General features: G+C 29.1%; 1 protein-coding gene and 1 long non-coding RNA gene across 3 annotated transcripts; one reads left to right on the top strand and one right to left on the bottom strand.

Moving 5' to 3' along the window:
* Window positions 1-1,800: 1,800 nt before the first annotated feature.
* Window positions 1,801-16,523, top strand: LOC112802118 (uncharacterized). Of its 2 annotated transcripts, none has more exons than XR_003202198.3 (4): window positions 1,801-2,116; window positions 2,360-2,499; window positions 2,594-2,753; window positions 16,264-16,523. It is a non-coding gene; the product is annotated as an uncharacterized lncRNA (long non-coding RNA). The 2 variants fall into 2 exon arrangements; XR_011882284.1 differs by lacking the exon at window positions 16,264-16,523 and adding an exon at window positions 4,202-4,476.
* Window positions 8,699-14,454, bottom strand: LOC112802117 (transcription factor bHLH68). The gene is made up of 9 exons (XM_025845169.3): window positions 13,457-14,454; window positions 12,803-13,097; window positions 12,130-12,207; window positions 11,707-11,772; window positions 10,910-10,975; window positions 10,586-10,645; window positions 10,283-10,330; window positions 9,968-10,015; window positions 8,699-9,278 (listed from the first exon to the last, which is right to left on the bottom strand). Exons 1-9 carry the CDS (start codon window positions 13,696-13,698, stop codon window positions 9,144-9,146), a joined length of 1,038 nt encoding a protein of 345 aa, XP_025700954.1. The 5' UTR covers window positions 13,699-14,454; the 3' UTR covers window positions 8,699-9,143.
* Window positions 16,524-18,864: the final 2,341 nt, after the last annotated feature.

Genomic DNA, 18,864 nt, shown 5'->3' with positions numbered 1-18,864 from the left:
GGTTGGTATGGTGGTTAAGGGTTAGGGTTATATGGAGGTGAATGGTGGAAAGGGGCTTGTGAGTGTGGTGGGTTGGGGTTGTGTTGAAAGGATGATCTCTGAGCATAGGGTGGGGCTTGTTGGTAGCTACAAGTTGGTCCACCATATCTATCAGCTTGGGATGCATTGTAGCCTAGTCTTTGTCCATGATATCTAGGATGGTGTTGTTGCCTAAAGGGTTGATTAGATCCTCTTGGCTCTATCCATCCTTGATTGGTCTGACCTTGATGCATATTCCTGCTGTGGTTTCTATCTCCTTCAACAAAATTAGAACCAAACTCAAAGCGAGAGGGGTGAGAATTCATAGTAATTAATAAAAATTAAAAACAAAAATAAATAAACAAGCAAAATAATTTTTTTTTTATTATTTACAATAACCAATAATAAGGCACACGTTTGCAATTCCCCGGCAACGGCGCCATTTTGACGTTAGGATTTTTGCCAGTAAAGAATTTCATAACAACAGTCGCGTTGTAGATATAGTCTCTAAACCGACAAAAATCCCTTCGTACAAACGTTTTGGTTGTCACAAGTAACAAACCCCTTTAAAATTGATAACCGAGTATTTAAACCTCGGGTCGTCTTCTTAAGGAATTACAGTGAGGTATGTTCTTATTATTGGTTATGAGTCTGTAAATTGGGGTTTTGGAAGTAAGGTGCGAATATGTTATATGATAAGTAAAATAAAGTAATACTAATAAAATCTCTTGGCAAGGTATAAGAACTGGAGGTCCTATCCCAGTTATCCTTATCAATTGTGATGAGAATTGGATTCTTCTCCCACTTTGTTAACCTCTAACTATGAAGGTAAGTTAAGTGGATGAATTAATTCCAATTTTCAATCAACAATGAGTTTGATAAATCAAGAGTTACCAATTATTTAACCAAAGCCAAAAGGGGAAAAAAGTAAAATTACTAGAGTGAAAATATCCTCAGATGCGAAGCAACAATAACATAAATCAAAGAGAGCAATAGTAAACTGAAATACCTCAAATATCATTAAATAAAAATGTCAATTCTAACACGGAAAATATCAACAACCAATTGGACAACATCAATTAAACATAATAAAAGCTTCAAGGTAATCAAAATATAAAAGAGAGATTTAAATAGAAAAAGGAATATTGAACCTGGATCGAAAGTCACTCTAGAAAGCTAAGAGAAGTCCTAAATCCTAGTTTCTAAAAATTCTAATTTCTAATCCTAAGAGAGAGAGGAGAGACCCTCTCTCAAAACTAAATCTAAATCATGGAAAGTGAATTATGAGTGCATCCTTATGAATACATGCATTCCCCCACTTTATAGCCTCTAATCTGTGTGTTTTGGGCTGAAAACTGGGTCAAAAATAGCCCAGAAGTCACTTCCAGCGCTTTTTGGTCCGTACAGGTCGCGGAAAAGTGACGCGGCCACGCGGGTTGCGTTCCTGCCAGGTCACGCGTCCGCGTAACTCACGCGTTCGTGTCGCCTGGCGTCAGGGCAGCTATGGCAAATTATATATCAAATCGAAGCCTCGGACGTTAGCTTTCTAACGCAACTGAAACCGCGTCGTTTGGACCTCTGTAGCTAAAGTTATTGCTGTTTGAGTGCAAAGAGGTCAGGCTGGACAGCTTAGCAGTTTCTCCAACTTCTTGTATTCCTTCCACTTTTGCATGCTTCCTTTCCATCCTCTGAGCCATTCCTGCCTTGTAATCTCTGAAAACACTTAACACACATATCAAGGCATCTAATGGTATAAAAGGAGGATTAATAATAAGCAAATATAAGATCAAAGAAGCATGTTTTCAATCAAAGCACATAATTAGGAAGGCAAATGTAAAACATGCGAATAGTATGAATAAGTGGGTAAAGAGTTGATAAAATCCACTCAATTGAGCACAAAATAAATCATGAAATAGTGGTTTATCAACTACCTCCCTTTTTCTCTGTAACGTCTTTTATCTCATTAAATTCCCTGTGACAATCTAAGGGCTATGAGTTCTGTTGGAAATGTTTAACAGTTTCGTCCATAGGGATCTTTTGTTTTGGGGTTGGAGGCCGGCGTACACAACTGTCATAAACCAATCCTCTTCTTCAAAAGGTTCAATTTTTGTGTGTATGTACTGTTGGTCAGTTTCTATGGGAGTAATAGTGATACTATTATCATTCCAGTAGATTTATATACGTCCTATTATCATTCCAGTAGATCTATATACCTCTTGAGAAACCATATGCCTCTTCAATAATCAAGTTGTTGAAACCAAAAATTCAGATAACAGTTTTAGCCCTTTCACCACTAAATTTTGTTTCAAGAATCACAATATCTGGTTTATTTTGTTTGCAGATCTCTCTTAAGGTGCGCCTGAATTCTGAGCTGGCTGCACCTTTTACATTCCAAGCCAAAATAATCATTAAAAAACTGGCAGGATGATTAATTCAGCTGCATATCAGTAGCTTCAAGTTGCCTCAGCTTGTTACCGATAGGTGTGGTAAAGTTCACATTCTTAACAAGGTTTTCTATATCGTGTTGCATGTGAGTTTCCATATCTTCACTCCTATTTTTTCCCTGTTTATCCAGGTCTGGTGGTTTATGCTCCTTAATTTGAGGGGGATTTTGGTGTTGCTCGTTATTCATGTCTTCCTGTTCATGATGCTGATCTGATGTTGGGGTGGCGTCATCTTCGGCAATGCAGTTTTCTATATGATTATTTCTAATATTGCTCACTTTTCCTCTATTGGTATGTTGTTTCTCCCTATTTTCTTTTGGTTGGGGCTGAGCCTCCGCTACTGCTATGTTGCCTTCTTGGTTTTGCTTGTTGTGTGACTTGGATAGGGATTCTCTAGTGTTTGTCTCATTTGATATTTGAGCTTTCTAGACAACTTGTCAGGCATTGTGTTTTCTTTTCTGTGCTCCAGGGTTCTCATTGTATTTGTATCATTCTTATCTTCTTCCTCTATGTTGGTTTGCTCTATCTCAAGCATGTTGAATCTAGTTTTGGATGTTGTGTTGTGCTCTTTTTCTCTGTTTGGGTTGCTAGGGCCTGCTCCATCTTTGGCTATCTCTTTTCTATTTCTTTTATGCTTTTGGATCACCATCCATGGTCCATAATTATCGCTATTCACTTCCAGAATGACCTTTCCTTTGTTTTGGCTTCTTTGATCATTTTTCTAATTTTTCTCATGAAGCATCTCCTGGATTCTGCTTTTTCCCTCTTCTTGTCTGCTGTTTTTTTGTCATCCATTTGATTTCTCTTAGTTTTTTCGATTATCTCTTTTCAAATGGTGCAAGTCTTTTGTTCATGGTCTGCTCTCCCACATGTGAAACAGATTTGGTGAATTCCTTCATACTCTACACTGTACTCTTTGCCGTTTACCATATATCTCCCTATTAGTGGTTGAGTTAGGTCTACTTCAATACATAGCCTAGCAAATTTTCTCCAGCATAGGTGAGAAGTGTTATAGTCGATTTTGCATGTTTTTCCAACTAGATCACCAATTTTTCTTAGTATTTTCTCACTGTATAGCTCTATGAGAAGTCTTGAAAGTCTCACCCATGCTGTGATTTTATCGATGGTGGTCATGAGGGGGTTGAAATTTGGCTCCCATAATCTCACAGCCAAGGAATGATCGTATATTTTCCAAGGTCCTTCCAAAAGGGCATAATCAAGATCTTCCCGGCCATAGAACTTAACCAGATAAAAGTCATTTTCCAAGTCAATGACTCAAGTTTTCCTAGTCTTCCCCACATATTTTCTATCCTCCTCTTCATGGCTGCATAGCCAATTTTCCTTTCCACGAGTCTAACGATAAGGAACCTCCACCATGGCTTCCATAGTCCTTTTTTGCCTCTTCATTTATGATGATATTGTAGAGACCGTTCCCCATATCTTCTACAGTGAATTCAGGTTTGCCTATTTTCTTTCTTTTGATTCTCTGGATGATCATTTTCATTGTTGTTTTCTGATTTAAAGATTATCTCCTCGTCACTCTCCATTTCGTCATTTTCAAACTCCAAGGGGTCATCTTCCAAATTTTGGTCCTTGCCCGCAACAATTTCTACATATGACTTGCTTAGTGTTCCTTTCTTAACATGCTCCATCTAGTCTTTTAATTTTGGAACCAGTACTTACAGTATAGAAAATTCTATGTCTCTTTTTCGCACTTTCTTCACACTCCGCTATAGCAGATCTCGCTCCTGTTCAGATGGGTCTTTCAGTGATTCCGGTCCGGTTATGGGGCCGGCTAGGAAGAAGAGATTTGACCGTTAGAAAAGGCTAGAGAGATGGTACGGAAAGAAAAAAGACTATTGACTAATATTACATCTACTAAAAAATAATGTGCATTATATTTTTGTTGGGCGTAGACTAACCTTTTTTTTGGGCTGGATACTAACCTTCTGTTTTATCCATTTTTTTTTTGTTTACTTTATCATCTTTGTTCAATAACATAATCTCTATTTAACTGGGCTTCTTTATGTAATTAGTTATTGCAGTTTCAGCTCCGTAGCATTGTGGGCCTGTTTCCAGGTCCAATAATCAACAATGGTTCTTTTCCCCCTCCCCCTTCCAATTTTGTTAAAATGAGCTTTTTTACAAAAAAAAAAACAAAAAAAAAAAGACAAAAAGCTTTGACAACCTATAATTAAGGATTATGTACAGAGAAGATTTTGTGATTCGCAATAGAATTAAAAAAAAAACAGTTTTATTGGGCTTATACTGAAATTTACATTAAAAAAAAGAGAAAAAGCCTAATTGCAATAAAAATGGACCCAACACATTGGCAGTTTAATTACATTTCACTATTATTGGTGCAAAACTATATGAGGATTGAGGACCATTGAATTATTCACCTTATTTAGGGCGACAAATAATAGTTTTTTCCTTTGAAATTTGGTTGACAAATAAATATCAAATTCCAAATTTTTTAATCATAAAAATTCTGAATCTTTGATATTATGTTATAAAATTATTTATTTTAAATTTTAAAATTAATAAATAAAACCACAAAAATACCAATATCTACACCTCTAGCTAATCTCATTGGAAAGTGAAACCTAACTTTAATACAAAGATAGAAAGACAAGAAGAAATGCACTGTGCACATCACATAGAAAGCAGAAACAAACGTGAAACAAGAAAACTATGACCAACGCAACAAGGCATGCATGTATGTCACATCCTAATAATAACATAAATCAAAATAAACAATAATTGGAGATATAGTTAAGATGAGAACAAGGGTCTCTCCCATGGTTGGATGAATGCTTGTTTCAAGTCTAGCTAATTCCTCACATCTTCCATAAAATTATGCTTTTGCTTTTATTTGCCGGCCATCATTTTCTTCTATATATGTTTTCTCTCCTTACCTTACGTATTAATATTAGCTCACTTTCATGATATCCATACTTGGAAATTAGAATAGCTAAGCTATCTACAGGTTTAGTGGCTAATAAGCAATTGACATCTGTCCACTTATATGACGCACATTAAAATCAATAAAAATATATTATTTAATTTATATACTTTTTTGTTAGTTTAAACTTTTAGAGCAAATAGTGTCATACCATAATGCATCAGAATTTCTTTAACTAAAAAATCTAAAGTCTTTTGAAATTACTTTTATAATTTTTATCCTAAAATCACTTTTTTAAAAAATTTAAGTTAATAGAGAAAGATATATAATAATTATATCTATAACACGTTTTTTTATATAAGAGTCTCTTTTAAATTTGTGTAAATTTTTGTGGTAAATTTTATCTTTTTTTATTAATTTATCTTATGCTAATTATTTTTTCTTATAGGATTAAACAATGATCAAATTCTAGACGTTTCGACCATAGAAATTTTGGTTTCATGTTATGAAATTACTTCTCTTAAAAATTTAAGCCAATAAAAAAAATCACATGAATGGTTATAAAAAAATTAATAAATACGAGCGATTAAAATTGAAAAAATGTTACCATGCTTATTTTCTTAATTACAAAGAAAAAAAAAATAGAACTCTTGCTCTATGAAGACGGAAGAATGAACAATGTTTAGGACTAAATTAATATAAAAAATGAATTAAAGTGTGGGTGGTGAGACTTTTGGGATGGAACAAATTAATTTGTATGAACGCATATGTTCTTGGATAGGAATAAATTAAAGGATAGTTTGAAGCAAAGACGGAAAACATGTACGTACTAGATGTGATAGGGGGTTGCTATTTCGTTTTCAATGTATATTCTTTCTAAGATTGTGCTGAATGAAAGATTAAGTATCCTTATATTCTCATATGTAAATACAGATATTTTTCATGTCATCACGTGTAGCTGTTTCGTCACCAATTTAATTTCTTAATAATCTCTCTACACTACTACTAATGAGGACAAATTAATTATTTAAAGGATCCAGCTAGGGAGACAATAGACTATTTGTACAATGTGTACAATAACCATCCGAGTACAAGGGATAATAAACATCTTCTCGAAAAATTAGTTTAATTTTTGGGTTCACCAAGGATCGAACTTTTGATCTTTCGGATCTAAGACTTTAATACCATATCATGATACCACTCATCCCAAAAGCTTCAGCTGATGAAAAAATGTAACACTAATAATTATATCTCTAATACTCCATAAATCTCCATTGTGCACATTGTATAAATATTTCATTGGCTCCTCATACTTTTCCTTATTTAAATGGTTTTGGGTTTCAATTAGATTGATAGGATGGCCTATATATATATGGCTATTTTTAGATATCTATACATATAGAAGCGTGATAGATGTACATATATATAGTGAGAAAAATCTATACTTATATCTATATCATGTGTCTACTCTTCTCCGCATAATTTTTTTTTAAAAAAAGTAAATGTTCTTTTCGTTTTGTAATCATTTGTTTGATGGACTTCACACTTCCTAATAAATATAAAAATTCAATTTAATTTTTATTTATTTTAATATATATACATTTTAGTCTCTAATTTTAAATAAGTTACTTTAGTATATGTGTCAGTAACTTGTTCCTACAATAATGAAGAAGATGAACAAGTAAGTGACTGATACGTCAGCAAATGACCTTATTGAAATCAATTACAGAAACTGAAATATACATATATTAAAATAAATAAAAATTAATTTGAATTTTTATATTTGTTAAGAAGTGTAAAATTTATCAAACAAATGATTAAGGATCGAAAAGAGCATTTATTTTTAAAAAAATAATATCATAATATAGTATCAAAATTTTTACGATTATGCATCCGAAAATTAAAGCTGATGTTAATTAAAACTCAAATAATCTTAAACTCAACACTAGATAGCTAGGTCTCAATCTCCTAAAAGGGCCAAAAAAGAAAAGGCAAATTGTAGATCAAATTATAAAAGATTAGTTATATCTTATATTAACATGATTAGCTATTATCTTTAAAGAAGCACAGTCAAAATAATAATAATTTCCCCTATATTATCCCTAATCCCGAATTAGTACTCCTTTCACTATATCTATATATAACTAAAAAATTAATTAATTAATTACTAGCTACACATATTTTGTCTTTGTTTCAAATAGGAATATTATATAGTCCTTGATGTATTAACCCTAAACCTAGTCAAGTTATTAGGGTTACATATAAATTTGGTAATTAAACCATAATCTAAAGCAATGTACACTAGCTAGTGAGTGAGCTTTTATATAAGTGTGACATATTATTCCAAGTGTGAACACCTTTACTTCTGTTCATTCACGACATGAACAATAAGCAAAAAAGTTTATCTGTCTATATACTAAGATTTTTCAAAAGAAAAGGTAGAGTACATAGAATATATTTGATTGTGGACATGTGGCCCTAAACTAACTTTAACGACGTACGAATATTAATAACTTGTGATGAATAGTTAACTATGCTGTTATGTACCCAAAGTGTACCATTCACAACTTGACCATATTTCAAAAATTAAAGTACCCCGGAATCTTATTGAATTTTGTTCATGGTCAGTATTTTTTAGATGTGCACTTAATATAGGATACTAATATATATTTTTTTATCCAAAAGTTAAGAGAGCTTAAGACGTACGTATAAAGATTCTTTGTTCTTCTCAAATGATTATTATATAGTAGCTCATCATGATTATAGTTCATAATTTTTAATTTAATTACCTTTTCCTATTTTCTGTAATAATTCTGCTACCAGAGATATAATTATTTATATGTATTTTTTATTAATTTAAATGTTTTAAAAAATAATACATAATATATTATCAGAAGCTTTAGATAAAAAAATTTCAAATTTAATTTAGTTGACTTTTAAAAAAACTTTAACATAAAAATATATATATAAACAAAAAATCCATCCAAATTTCAAAAGACTTTAAAAATATAATCGTTTATATACTACTTTCTGTTACTTCAAACTTCTAAAAGAAGTGAATTTATAAAGGATCCAATGGGATTGAACAATTTGTTTATATGAAAATAGTAGTATAGTGTCCTGGCTAGCAAGATAAATCTAATGAGATATAAAATATTTGGTAACAAAAATTAACTAAAAATAATTAAAATTTATTTTATTTAATTTAAAATTTATTAATTATTATAATAATTAATAAATACTAAATAATAAGGTAAGTTCTAATATTTTTTTTCCTAACATTAGCATATATATAAATGAAAATGAAGATAATAATGAACGGTTCAAATAATGGCGCTAGAAAAGGAGTAGCATGAAATGATTAATAATACAAATATTTGCATATACATTGAAATATATTGCATATTGTACCAGCATCTTAATTAATTAAGCTAACAAAATAAATATAAGAGCATGATCATGATTTCCATGAATTTAAATAAAGCACTCCAAGGGCTTGCAAAATACATTAATAATTTAATTTGTCACAGCAAGCAAGAACACACATTTTGTTTTATTATTATTCAGGATTTATGAAGTATAGCATCATGAGCAATCAGCCTTAGTTTGTTTTCCTTAGCAGATTGACTGCTCATGATGTTATATCATGTTCATGAATTTTACTTTTATGTGTGATGATGCCATGCATGTACAAACATATATATATTAGTTATATATATATATATATGCTGCCCCCTACTTAATTAATTAATTAATTATAATTAATTAAACTTGATCTACCGAAAACCGCCACCAAGTGCTGGAGCCCAATAATCAGCACCATTGTCACTTCCAACTTGAAGTGTGCATGAAACCGGAACCAAACACAACCCTCTACTCCTTAGGTCCTTCTTAGTCTCTTCTTTAGAATCCTAATTAGATAACATCCAAGGCAATAAAATTAGCGTAAGGAAAATCTAACGGACCAGTAATTTTTAATATTTTTGTTATCATCAATTTATTAGTATAAATATTATATTATTTTTAATAAATAAATTTTAATAATTTATGTGTACAAATTTTAAAAAATATGAATACAAAATATATTGATTTATGTGTATAAATTCTAATAAATATAGTTTATATGTAAAATTTATATAAATATAGATATAAATTATTGATGGATAAATAATAATAAAAAATAATAATATTTACTAACCATGTAACATTGTTCTTAGTATAAGAATAAGATTTAAAAATATTGATGTAATTTTTTAAAAGAGTTTCACAAATCAGTATCCTAAAGCATTTTTTCTTTTTTGGACTTTGCCCTTGAGTATAAGGTTAAGGAAGAAAATATTTTATTTTTACCACATAATTAATGCTTTGTTTTTGTTTATATTTTTAGTGTTGTTTGTTTTCAAGATTTGTTAAAGCAGAAGTAATTTTTTTTTCTTAATTTTTTTTTATTCACAAAAAAATTAAAATAAAAAAATATACTACAAAAGGGGTCTGAAATAGTAGAAGAGGGTTATGAAACAGAAACTCTCATTGTAAAATCATGAAAGAAAACCCAAAAAAAAAATTAAAATATTAAAGTTGAAGAGGGCAATAATCATACCTGTTCACTAGTAGGTGCTTTCCTCTTCAAGCAGTTTTCATGCAGTAGCTATAACCAAAAAGTAAAACAAATTAAAATGAGAATCTAATAAACCATGTTCAACTTTTTGCAATTAGTAAAGTAGTAAAGGAAGACATTAGTTTAATTAAAATAATATTATATCAGATAAAGCTCGCTTTTGATACAATATTTCTCTTTAATTATATGCTTTTCTTTATTTAATAATATATAATGAAGGTAAATTCTTTAAAATTTCGAAATTCAAAATCACCAAAACCCTTAAAAGATTTAATGGATCCAATGTAAAAAGCATACCTGACCGGGGTCTTCAGGGAATAAACAATTTTTCTCTCCCTGATGAACCTAATAACATTAGATAATTAATTACAATCATCACTCAATTACTACCACATAATTACTCATCAATTTCTAATTAATTAATAACATTCTCACAGATGCACTTGCAAGAACAAAAAGAATCAACAAGGCTCAGAGCTAGAGAGTGTGTGATATTATTCTTCATAATTACTTTCATCAGAAGTGCTAATTATACTTAATGCTAAATTAATTAATTAACCAGAAATGGATTTATCATAAATTAATATATAATATTCTTACAGAATGTTGTTGATGCCTTGTGTTCCCTGATCCATTGCTCAAGTATGGTAAACTAAGGGCCTGAAATAATATCCAAGGAATTTTTTTAATAAAAAATAAATAGTTTAACATAGTTTTAGAACTTCAATAAATAATAAATAATAAAGGGTGTGTTGTTGAAAAAAAAAAGTAAAGTGAACCTTTAACAGCGTGCTATGTACACACACACACAGATATATATATATATATCACTGACTCATCATAGTTGTTTGGGAAAACTGATTATTAGTAAAGGAATGTGTATGTATGGTACAAATATGTGAGAATTGAAGGAACATAAATGACCTCAATTTGACTCTGAAGGAATCTGATATACCCGATAGCTTCTAACAACACTGAGGCTGTGTCAGTCTGCAAAAAAAGTAAAATATAAATACCACACACCATAAAATTTAAATCCTCCATAGTCATATTTTATTATATCATAAAACCACTCATCTAAAAACTTAAGTTAATAAGAGAAAACAGTATAAATGATTATATTTTTAATATTTTTTTTAAGTAAGAGTTTTTTTTAAATTTACTTCATTTTTTGTATGTTTTTTTTTTATCTTATGCTATCTTTTTATTTTTGAAGTTTACCAAGAATCGAATTTTAAATTTTTTGGATATAAACTTCTAATATTATATCATAAAATCTCTCTTTTCAAAAACTTAAACTAAAAAAAGAAGACGGTATAAATAATTATATCTCTAATAATATATTAAAAAACATACTATGTATATTTTAAAAAAATTAATTTCTTTCCTTTGGACGGTGGATGATTACATCAACTATTGCTCGCTAGTGGATATATAAGATAGACTAAATAAAAAATTAGGTTGCCTTTGATGTGTCTTTTTATTTTTTTATTTTTACAATTTTTTGCTCTAACATTTTTCTGTTTTTATTATTTTTAACTTTTTTATAAAATTTTAAAAATAAAATGTAATTCAGACACATTTTATTTATAGTCATTATTTTTTATTTTAAAATAAAATGGGCCTATTTTATTAATTTATTTAATCAATATGCATGGTTGCATTCATATTGAACTGATTAAACAAGGCTTAATTAATTAATAAAATTATTAATTAATTACCTTCCCAAATGGGGAAACCAGCTGATGAAGTGCAGTAATTCTGTCACCTAACTTCTCCTTCCTGACCTGAAATTCATGAGAAGATGAACATAACATGTTAATTTGTGTCGGGCTCAAGCACATGCTCAAAAATTGGCTCTATTTTCTTGTTTCATTTGACTTTTTCCGATTCCTTTTTTTTTTCCATTTTATGATAAGGAAAAAAAAAGGGCTATGTTAAAGAAAAAAAATAAAAAGAGAGATAAAGAGAATAATCATGATTGGGTAATGGACAACCAAGAAAGACAACAGTTAGCATCCACATGATGTTCTAATTTTGTGTGTGTTTTTTTGCCTGAAAGAGAATTCAAGGGTTGGAAGTTTCTTCATAGTTATTAGTTTGCATTAACACATACATAGATACATACATACATACATACATACCTTGAAAGTGGATTGAGTAGTTGTGGAAGGTTGAACCCTAGCTTTCTTCACTGCCCCACCACTTCCACTGCTGTTACACTTTAATTTTCACAACCAAAGAAATTTTAGTTTTATTAATTATAACAAAAATTGATTTGTTGAATTAAACTGAAATAAAAAAAATGTGGAATTTTTGTAGTTGTAAGACATAATTAATAGTAAGAAAACAAATTTAATCAACATTTTTTTAAAAAATAAAATGTGATATCATCACTTTTTTTATCAGGAAAAAAAAAGGAGAGGAAGATGGTTCTTTATTTAATTTCCTTTAGTGGATGTTTTTATGGAAAATGTTATATTTTTTAATATTGTAAAATATGATAGCTTTTCTATGGACAAAATCAAAGGTGCTAATTGGTAAAGTTTCATCAGAAAGTAAGTTGGTGTAATAACTCATTGACCAAGAAAAGCTAATAATGAAAAATACAGATTTTTTTTTAATTTTTTTGATACATAGAAGCTCAATTCAATCAAGAATCCTTCATTAAGTTTCATCAAAAAGCAAGTTTATTTGGTGTAATTAATTATTTATTCAAGAGAGTTAAACATTTTTCAGTTGGTAGTTATATAAAAAAAAAAAAGAAAGGAAAAAAAAAAAACAAATATTGTAATTAATGTTGACTAATATGGGTACCTCAGATGATCGATCTGGTGGTGGTGGTGGTGGATGCCTTGCATCAATATTAGTCTTATGATCACTATTATTATTGCTTGAAAAATCAAGCATGTTGCTGCTGAAGCTTGTGACACATGAATTTGGAGACCAAGATGCAGTCTTTGATGGCTGAAGTTCTTCATTTGCACCACCATGGCCATATACATAGCTGTTAACTGAGCTTTCTTGCTTAACATCAACAAGAGAAGCATTGTTATTTGCACCTTGATGACTTAGCATTTGATGATGATCTTCTTCACCCACAAGTCCACCCCTTTCAACCCAAAACTCCAAATTAAAACCACACCATCAAGGAAAATAAATAAATAAATAAAGATTCTTGTGTGGAAAATTTTCAGATATTTTTAATATTAGTTGAGTTATATTAAGCAAGAACTAAAAAAATTCCAAAAAAAAAATTAATAATAATAATAAAGATGTGATATACTTTACTTAGATCATGTGAAATTTTTAAAAGATAATAAAATTTTGTTTCTTGAAATAATAATTGTTAGGCCTGCCATGCAGTGATGTTGTTAGTGATCTTTAGTGTGTGTATACTACATGTGAGAGAGGAAATTAAAAAGCTAAGAAGCTATGAATTGAAAGAGAGAGATATAGATATATATATACATGAGTAGCTGGCTCCATGACTCAGGAAGCTCTTGATTTTCATGCCAAGAAGGAGGCAAAGGAAGAGAGGAAGAAGAAGAAGAATATTGGGTGAGAAAGTTTGAAGAATTAGGAGTTGTAGACAAGAAAGGAGGAGCTTGTGGAAGAGGTGGAGGCCTCATGCTATTGATGTTCCACCAATTAGGGTTTCCGGCCGCCATTATTTGTTGCACCGGCGACCCATGAACAACTCCTCTATTCATTTTTTGTCTTTCTTCTTTCTTCTGCTTCTGCTTCTCCTTCTCTTCCTCTTCTTTCGTTTTTTTATAAAAAAAAAAATTTCGTCTTAGAAAGGAACAAAATAAATTTTTCCTTTCTTTTTTTTTTTTCTTTCCCTCCCTTTGCTTTCTTGATGTTCTTGCCCCTCTTAAAAAGAATAAAGTTCTTTTGTGTAGAAACTTTGAGAGGTGCTCCTTGAGGTTGATTAAGTAGTAAGGAGAACACCACCACTCCAAGGAGCTGTTTTTGAAAGAATTTGAATAATCATGGAGCTTTGAGTCTTTGTTTTCTTTCCTTTCTTTATTGCTTTTCTTTTTCCATTTTTTTTCTTTATTTGTTTCTTCCTTTCGTGTAATTTCTTTTCTTGCTTTTGCTTTATCTTAAAGTGGGACAGAAAAGGTGGTAGCATTTCGCATAATTAAGAAAACCCAAAAACATATGTGGAGAGCAGTGATAAAATCTCTTAATATGTGTAATAATAAACTAATGATGTTTTATTATTTTAATTTTTAAATAGTGAAATTTTTTATGTATTTAATATTTGAAAAATATATTAAACCAAAAAAAAAAAACAATTTCTCTCATTTGGAAGCTAAATGAATATTTAGGAAAATGATTTAAGAAGGTATATATTTTCCAAACTTTTCAAGATATATGCATACGTCTCAGAAAAAATAACTATATAGGTGAATGATATTTCGATCATATCGAGCCACGTGGCATTCTATGAAGGCTTTCACATTACAAGAACTTTTAAGGATGGATGTTTTTAAAACAAATTAATTTGACTTATCCAAGCTAAACAAACCTTCTTATTCATCCTTGACTCAAAACAATCATACTCATTCCATTAAGTGGTTGTCCATGGCAATAAGTATTCAAATTTGAATATTAACTTGAATTAAGAAAATAACTGTAATATTTTAAAATAATTAATTAAACCTTCTTTGTATACTTATAATTAAGTCTCTAATTTTTTAATTCGAATATGTATAAATTATTGACTAATTAGAAATATAAAAACAAATATGACATTTTAAAATATGAGACATCTAAATTTTTTCGTGTAAAATATATAAGGACAAATCGGTCCCTCAAATGAATTTAAAAATTTTATATTTTAAAAATTAAAATACATTTTTATATTTTTAATTAGTCGATAATTTATTTATTTTTAAGATAAAATATAGAGACCGATTTATTCTTTACTCATAATTTTTTTTAGATCGTAAAGTTGCTTTGAATAAAAGATTGATTGAGGTTCAAGTATAAATTATACCAAAATGTTTATTACGCACGGGTAAAACATTTACACTAGCAACATAATATAGATGAACCTAATCCTAATCTCAAAATCAAATAAATTAAGTCAAATTTTAGCGCACCTTTAAATCATAATGGCAATTGACTATCATGTTTGTATCGTGTATGTGGGGAAACACAAATTGTCTTAAATCTTAATAAAGGCGAAAATAGAAAGGCAACAATGAAAATTTCATGTTTTCAAATAATAACTATTTAAAATTTCTGAAAATACAAACCACACGATATTAGATATAGTGACGGTTATATTAGGGATTGTTGGTAATTATTAAAAATCTATTTGCTGGTATCTTAAAACCTAAAAGTCGTCATTTCACCAAACACCGTTAATCTATATTGTGACAATTTGAAACTGCCGTAAAACTCTTAAAATTTGTTGCTATTTTACCTTCTCATAATTAAGATTTTTAAAGAATTAATCTATATATCTTTTATTTTTTTTAATTTTTGTCAAATTTTATTATATTTAATTCGTAGATAAATATAAAATCTAGTTTCACGATATAATTTATGAAATTTGATTATATTATTTATCATTTTTAATTATATTGTCTATAAATTTAATTATTCATGTAAATATATAATTATTATATTTTCATATGTGTTCTTATTCGACCGTTGATTAATAACTAATCTTTTTTGTCCCTATATGATTTTTAGAACTAACTACATAAACGATGGATGCATTTTTTCTCTTCACCTAATAAATGCTTTGTGATGGGATGATTCATAAGACTGATCCAACTCAAAAGTTTCTCTGTTTTATTTACCTGCAAAATTAATAAATAGTTCTTCCAAAAACAAAAAAGTGTGATCATTGATCATTCCACCGATTCCCCCGCCCCTATAGTTATTATCAACAGAGATAAAGAAATATTATTTAATTATTATATATTTGCACATTAATTATGATGCCATGAGGTTTTTTAATTTATATCAAAATTAAATTAGAAAAAAAAAAAACTAGAAGAATGTTAGACGCAAGAGAAACCTATTGTGTATTGCCTAGTGTATTAAGCATATAATATTAAGTTGTTGGAATAACGTTTACCTAAAGCAATCAAATTAATTTTCTTCTATGTATAACAATTCTCTATTTTTAATTTTTCCACATACATCTTTGTATTAAGATTGTATGTATATAATACATTATTGGAAAATTAAAGTCATGCATAAGTCAAATGAAATAACTTTGTTAACGATTCTATGATTGACCAATGAATCAGAAACATGATAATGGTATCAACGACCACACTGGTTTTTGATGTGAAGGGGTTATGGCTGGCTTCAAATGCATAGCGCCAATCTCTGCTGTTACTTCAGCTTTTCAAAATTTCATGCTTCATATGCATAGTTGTAATGTTACGGAATTCATTCAAAATATTAAATAATTAAGTATTTTCCAATTAAATAACAATACTGTACTTTAGTTGGTAGCTTATGTCCCCTCCTCTTACATTCAATGATCTCATAATCTTGATTAATTTAAATTATTTTGTATGTATTATTATACTGAATCTATTTAGTGGGATAATATTTTGTTGTTGTTATATTTAGTACGTATTCTTTTAGAAGAATTAGTATAAAGAATCGATTATTAATTGGTTAATTTTTACTTCTATTGTAAAAATTCTTATTTTTTAAAAAATTTATAATTTAAAATTTAAAATTTAACGTTTATGGTTGAATATTTAATATTTAGAGGAGTGTTACACATATAAGTCATTTTTGTTTATAAGTCTTACAAGTTGGGCCTAACACATAGAAGAAGTTGGACCTAACACGTACGTTATAGAAGAAGAAGAAGAAGCGTGAATATAAATGACTTGTATGATTTGTATGGAAAAGCGTTCTCTCTTTGCCTTCGATCTCCTTCTGTTTTTTTCGATTTTCATGATTTCTGAAATCAAGCTTTGAAATTGTTTTGAAGATGATGGAACTTCAGAAATACACCCGAACGATTACAAAAATACACCCAAACGATTATAGAAATACATCCAAAAGATTACAGAAATACACCCAAACAGTTACAGAAATAAACCAAACGATTACAGAAATACACCCAAAGGATTTAAGAAATACACCCAATATAGGGAGAGACAGTATATTTCTTCTTGAAATCAATACACCCAAAGAATTATAAAAATACACCCAAAGGATTACAAAAATATACCCAAAGAATTTAAGAAATACACCCAAAATTCGTTGAAGTACACCTTATGCATAATTCAGAACTCTTTCTCTTTTTCCTCCTCATCTTCTGCTGCTGCTTCTTCTCCTTCAAAAACGATTTCAGAGGTTGATGTCAAAAAACAATGGAAACCGAGAATAACGAAGAAAGAAAACAAAGAGAAAAGCACATAAATGAAGAAGAATAACAGGAAGAGGAAGAAGAACGTGTAGCAAGAAGAAGAAGAAGGAGAAAGAGAAGGCAAAAAACGTACCTTGAATAATGTTTCTTCGTTTTTTCTGGTGATTTTGATGAAGGAGAAAGAGAAAATGAAAAGAGGAGAAGAAATTTCAATAAAAAAAAAGGAGGAAGAGAAGAAAAAGAGACACAATAAAAGAAGAAAAAGAGGAAGAGGAAGAGGAAGCACGGAAAAAGAAAAAGAAGAAAAAGAGGTACAAAAAAAACGTAAAACGACGTGTTTATAAATAACTTGTATGACTTGTATGGAAAATTACTTGTACGTGGAGAATTACTCTAATATTTAATATTTGGGATTTATAATTTAAGATAAAAATAATAATTTTAAAAATGTTAGTTAATATTGACTAAAAAAACTAGCTCTTTTGTGCATGAATATATATATATATATATATATATATATATATATATATATATATATATATATATATAATGCTAATAGTTAATAAGTCATGCCTGCTGTTGGACTCAGATTAGTTAAGATCTAACTAAATATAACAATATCAAATTAAACATGATTGTGATGATAGCAATTAAAAGAAAATTTCTAATCAATAATAATTATTATTAAGCAGGCGAAGCTAAGTCATCAGGTGATTATAATTATCACATATGAGAAGATTTGTTCTAGTTTTGTCATATAACCAAATTTTTATTCATTATAATTGATATTTAGGGTTACGAAATTCTGATTAGATGGATTTGATGATGAGTTTTAGGGTCCAGTTTAATTTGATCAAAGAGAGGACAAAAGTTTAATAATTATATTATAGAGAGATTTTTCAACGAAATTTCACTTTCAACTATACTTAAAGGAATATATATCTATCAATTAAATAATCTGAAATAGGATAGGATAGTGAGACCATTATTATACCAAATATTGCATTGATAAGTGAATCGTTTTTTTTTTTTTAATGGTGATACCATGAATCTTATATTCAGTAAAAGAATAACTCAATAATATATATGGATATTCAATTATTTTTGTAAACAAGGTTAATCAATAATTTTTTTTCTCATGTATTTCTTCAATTTTCTTCAATTGATTTTTATTGTACAAATAAACTATTAAATTAATTTAGTTAAATTTAATTACTAAAATAAGTTAGTCATGTAACGAAATATTTAATTAGGCTTAATGATTAAACTCTATGTATCACTAAAGAATATGTTAGATTGTTAGTAATAGCCTGTTTGTGTTTGGTATTAGAGTCTCACTTAATTAAGTCATAATAACATATTTATATATACCAAACATTATTAAAAAAAATCTTAAAAAACAAATTAATAATTTTTCAATAAAATCGATCAAGTAAATCATTTTACTATATATAAGTAATTAAAATACAGGTTAAACCTTGTTATCCCTAAACCACATAATTTTCTAATATTTAAA

The sequence above is a fragment of the Arachis hypogaea genome, chromosome 5 (genome assembly GCF_003086295.3).
Source record: "Arachis hypogaea cultivar Tifrunner chromosome 5, arahy.Tifrunner.gnm2.J5K5, whole genome shotgun sequence".
In the NCBI taxonomy this organism is placed as follows: Eukaryota; Viridiplantae; Streptophyta; class Magnoliopsida; order Fabales; family Fabaceae; genus Arachis; species Arachis hypogaea.
The sequence above is the reverse complement of the archived record's forward strand: the minus strand, read 5'-3'. Positions and strand labels throughout refer to the sequence as shown.

Coding starts and splice junctions, on each gene's coding strand:
- LOC112802117 (XM_025845169.3), bottom strand. CDS start 13,698: ATGAATAGAGGAGTTGTTCATGGGTCGCCGGTGCAACAAATAATGGCG. Junction 10,331..10,585: donor CAAGGCATCAACAACATTCT/GTAAGAATATTA, acceptor TAATGTTATTAG/GTTCATCAGGGAGAGAAAAA. Junction 10,016..10,282: donor TCCCTGAAGACCCCGGTCAG/GTATGCTTTTTA, acceptor TTTTGGTTATAG/CTACTGCATGAAAACTGCTT.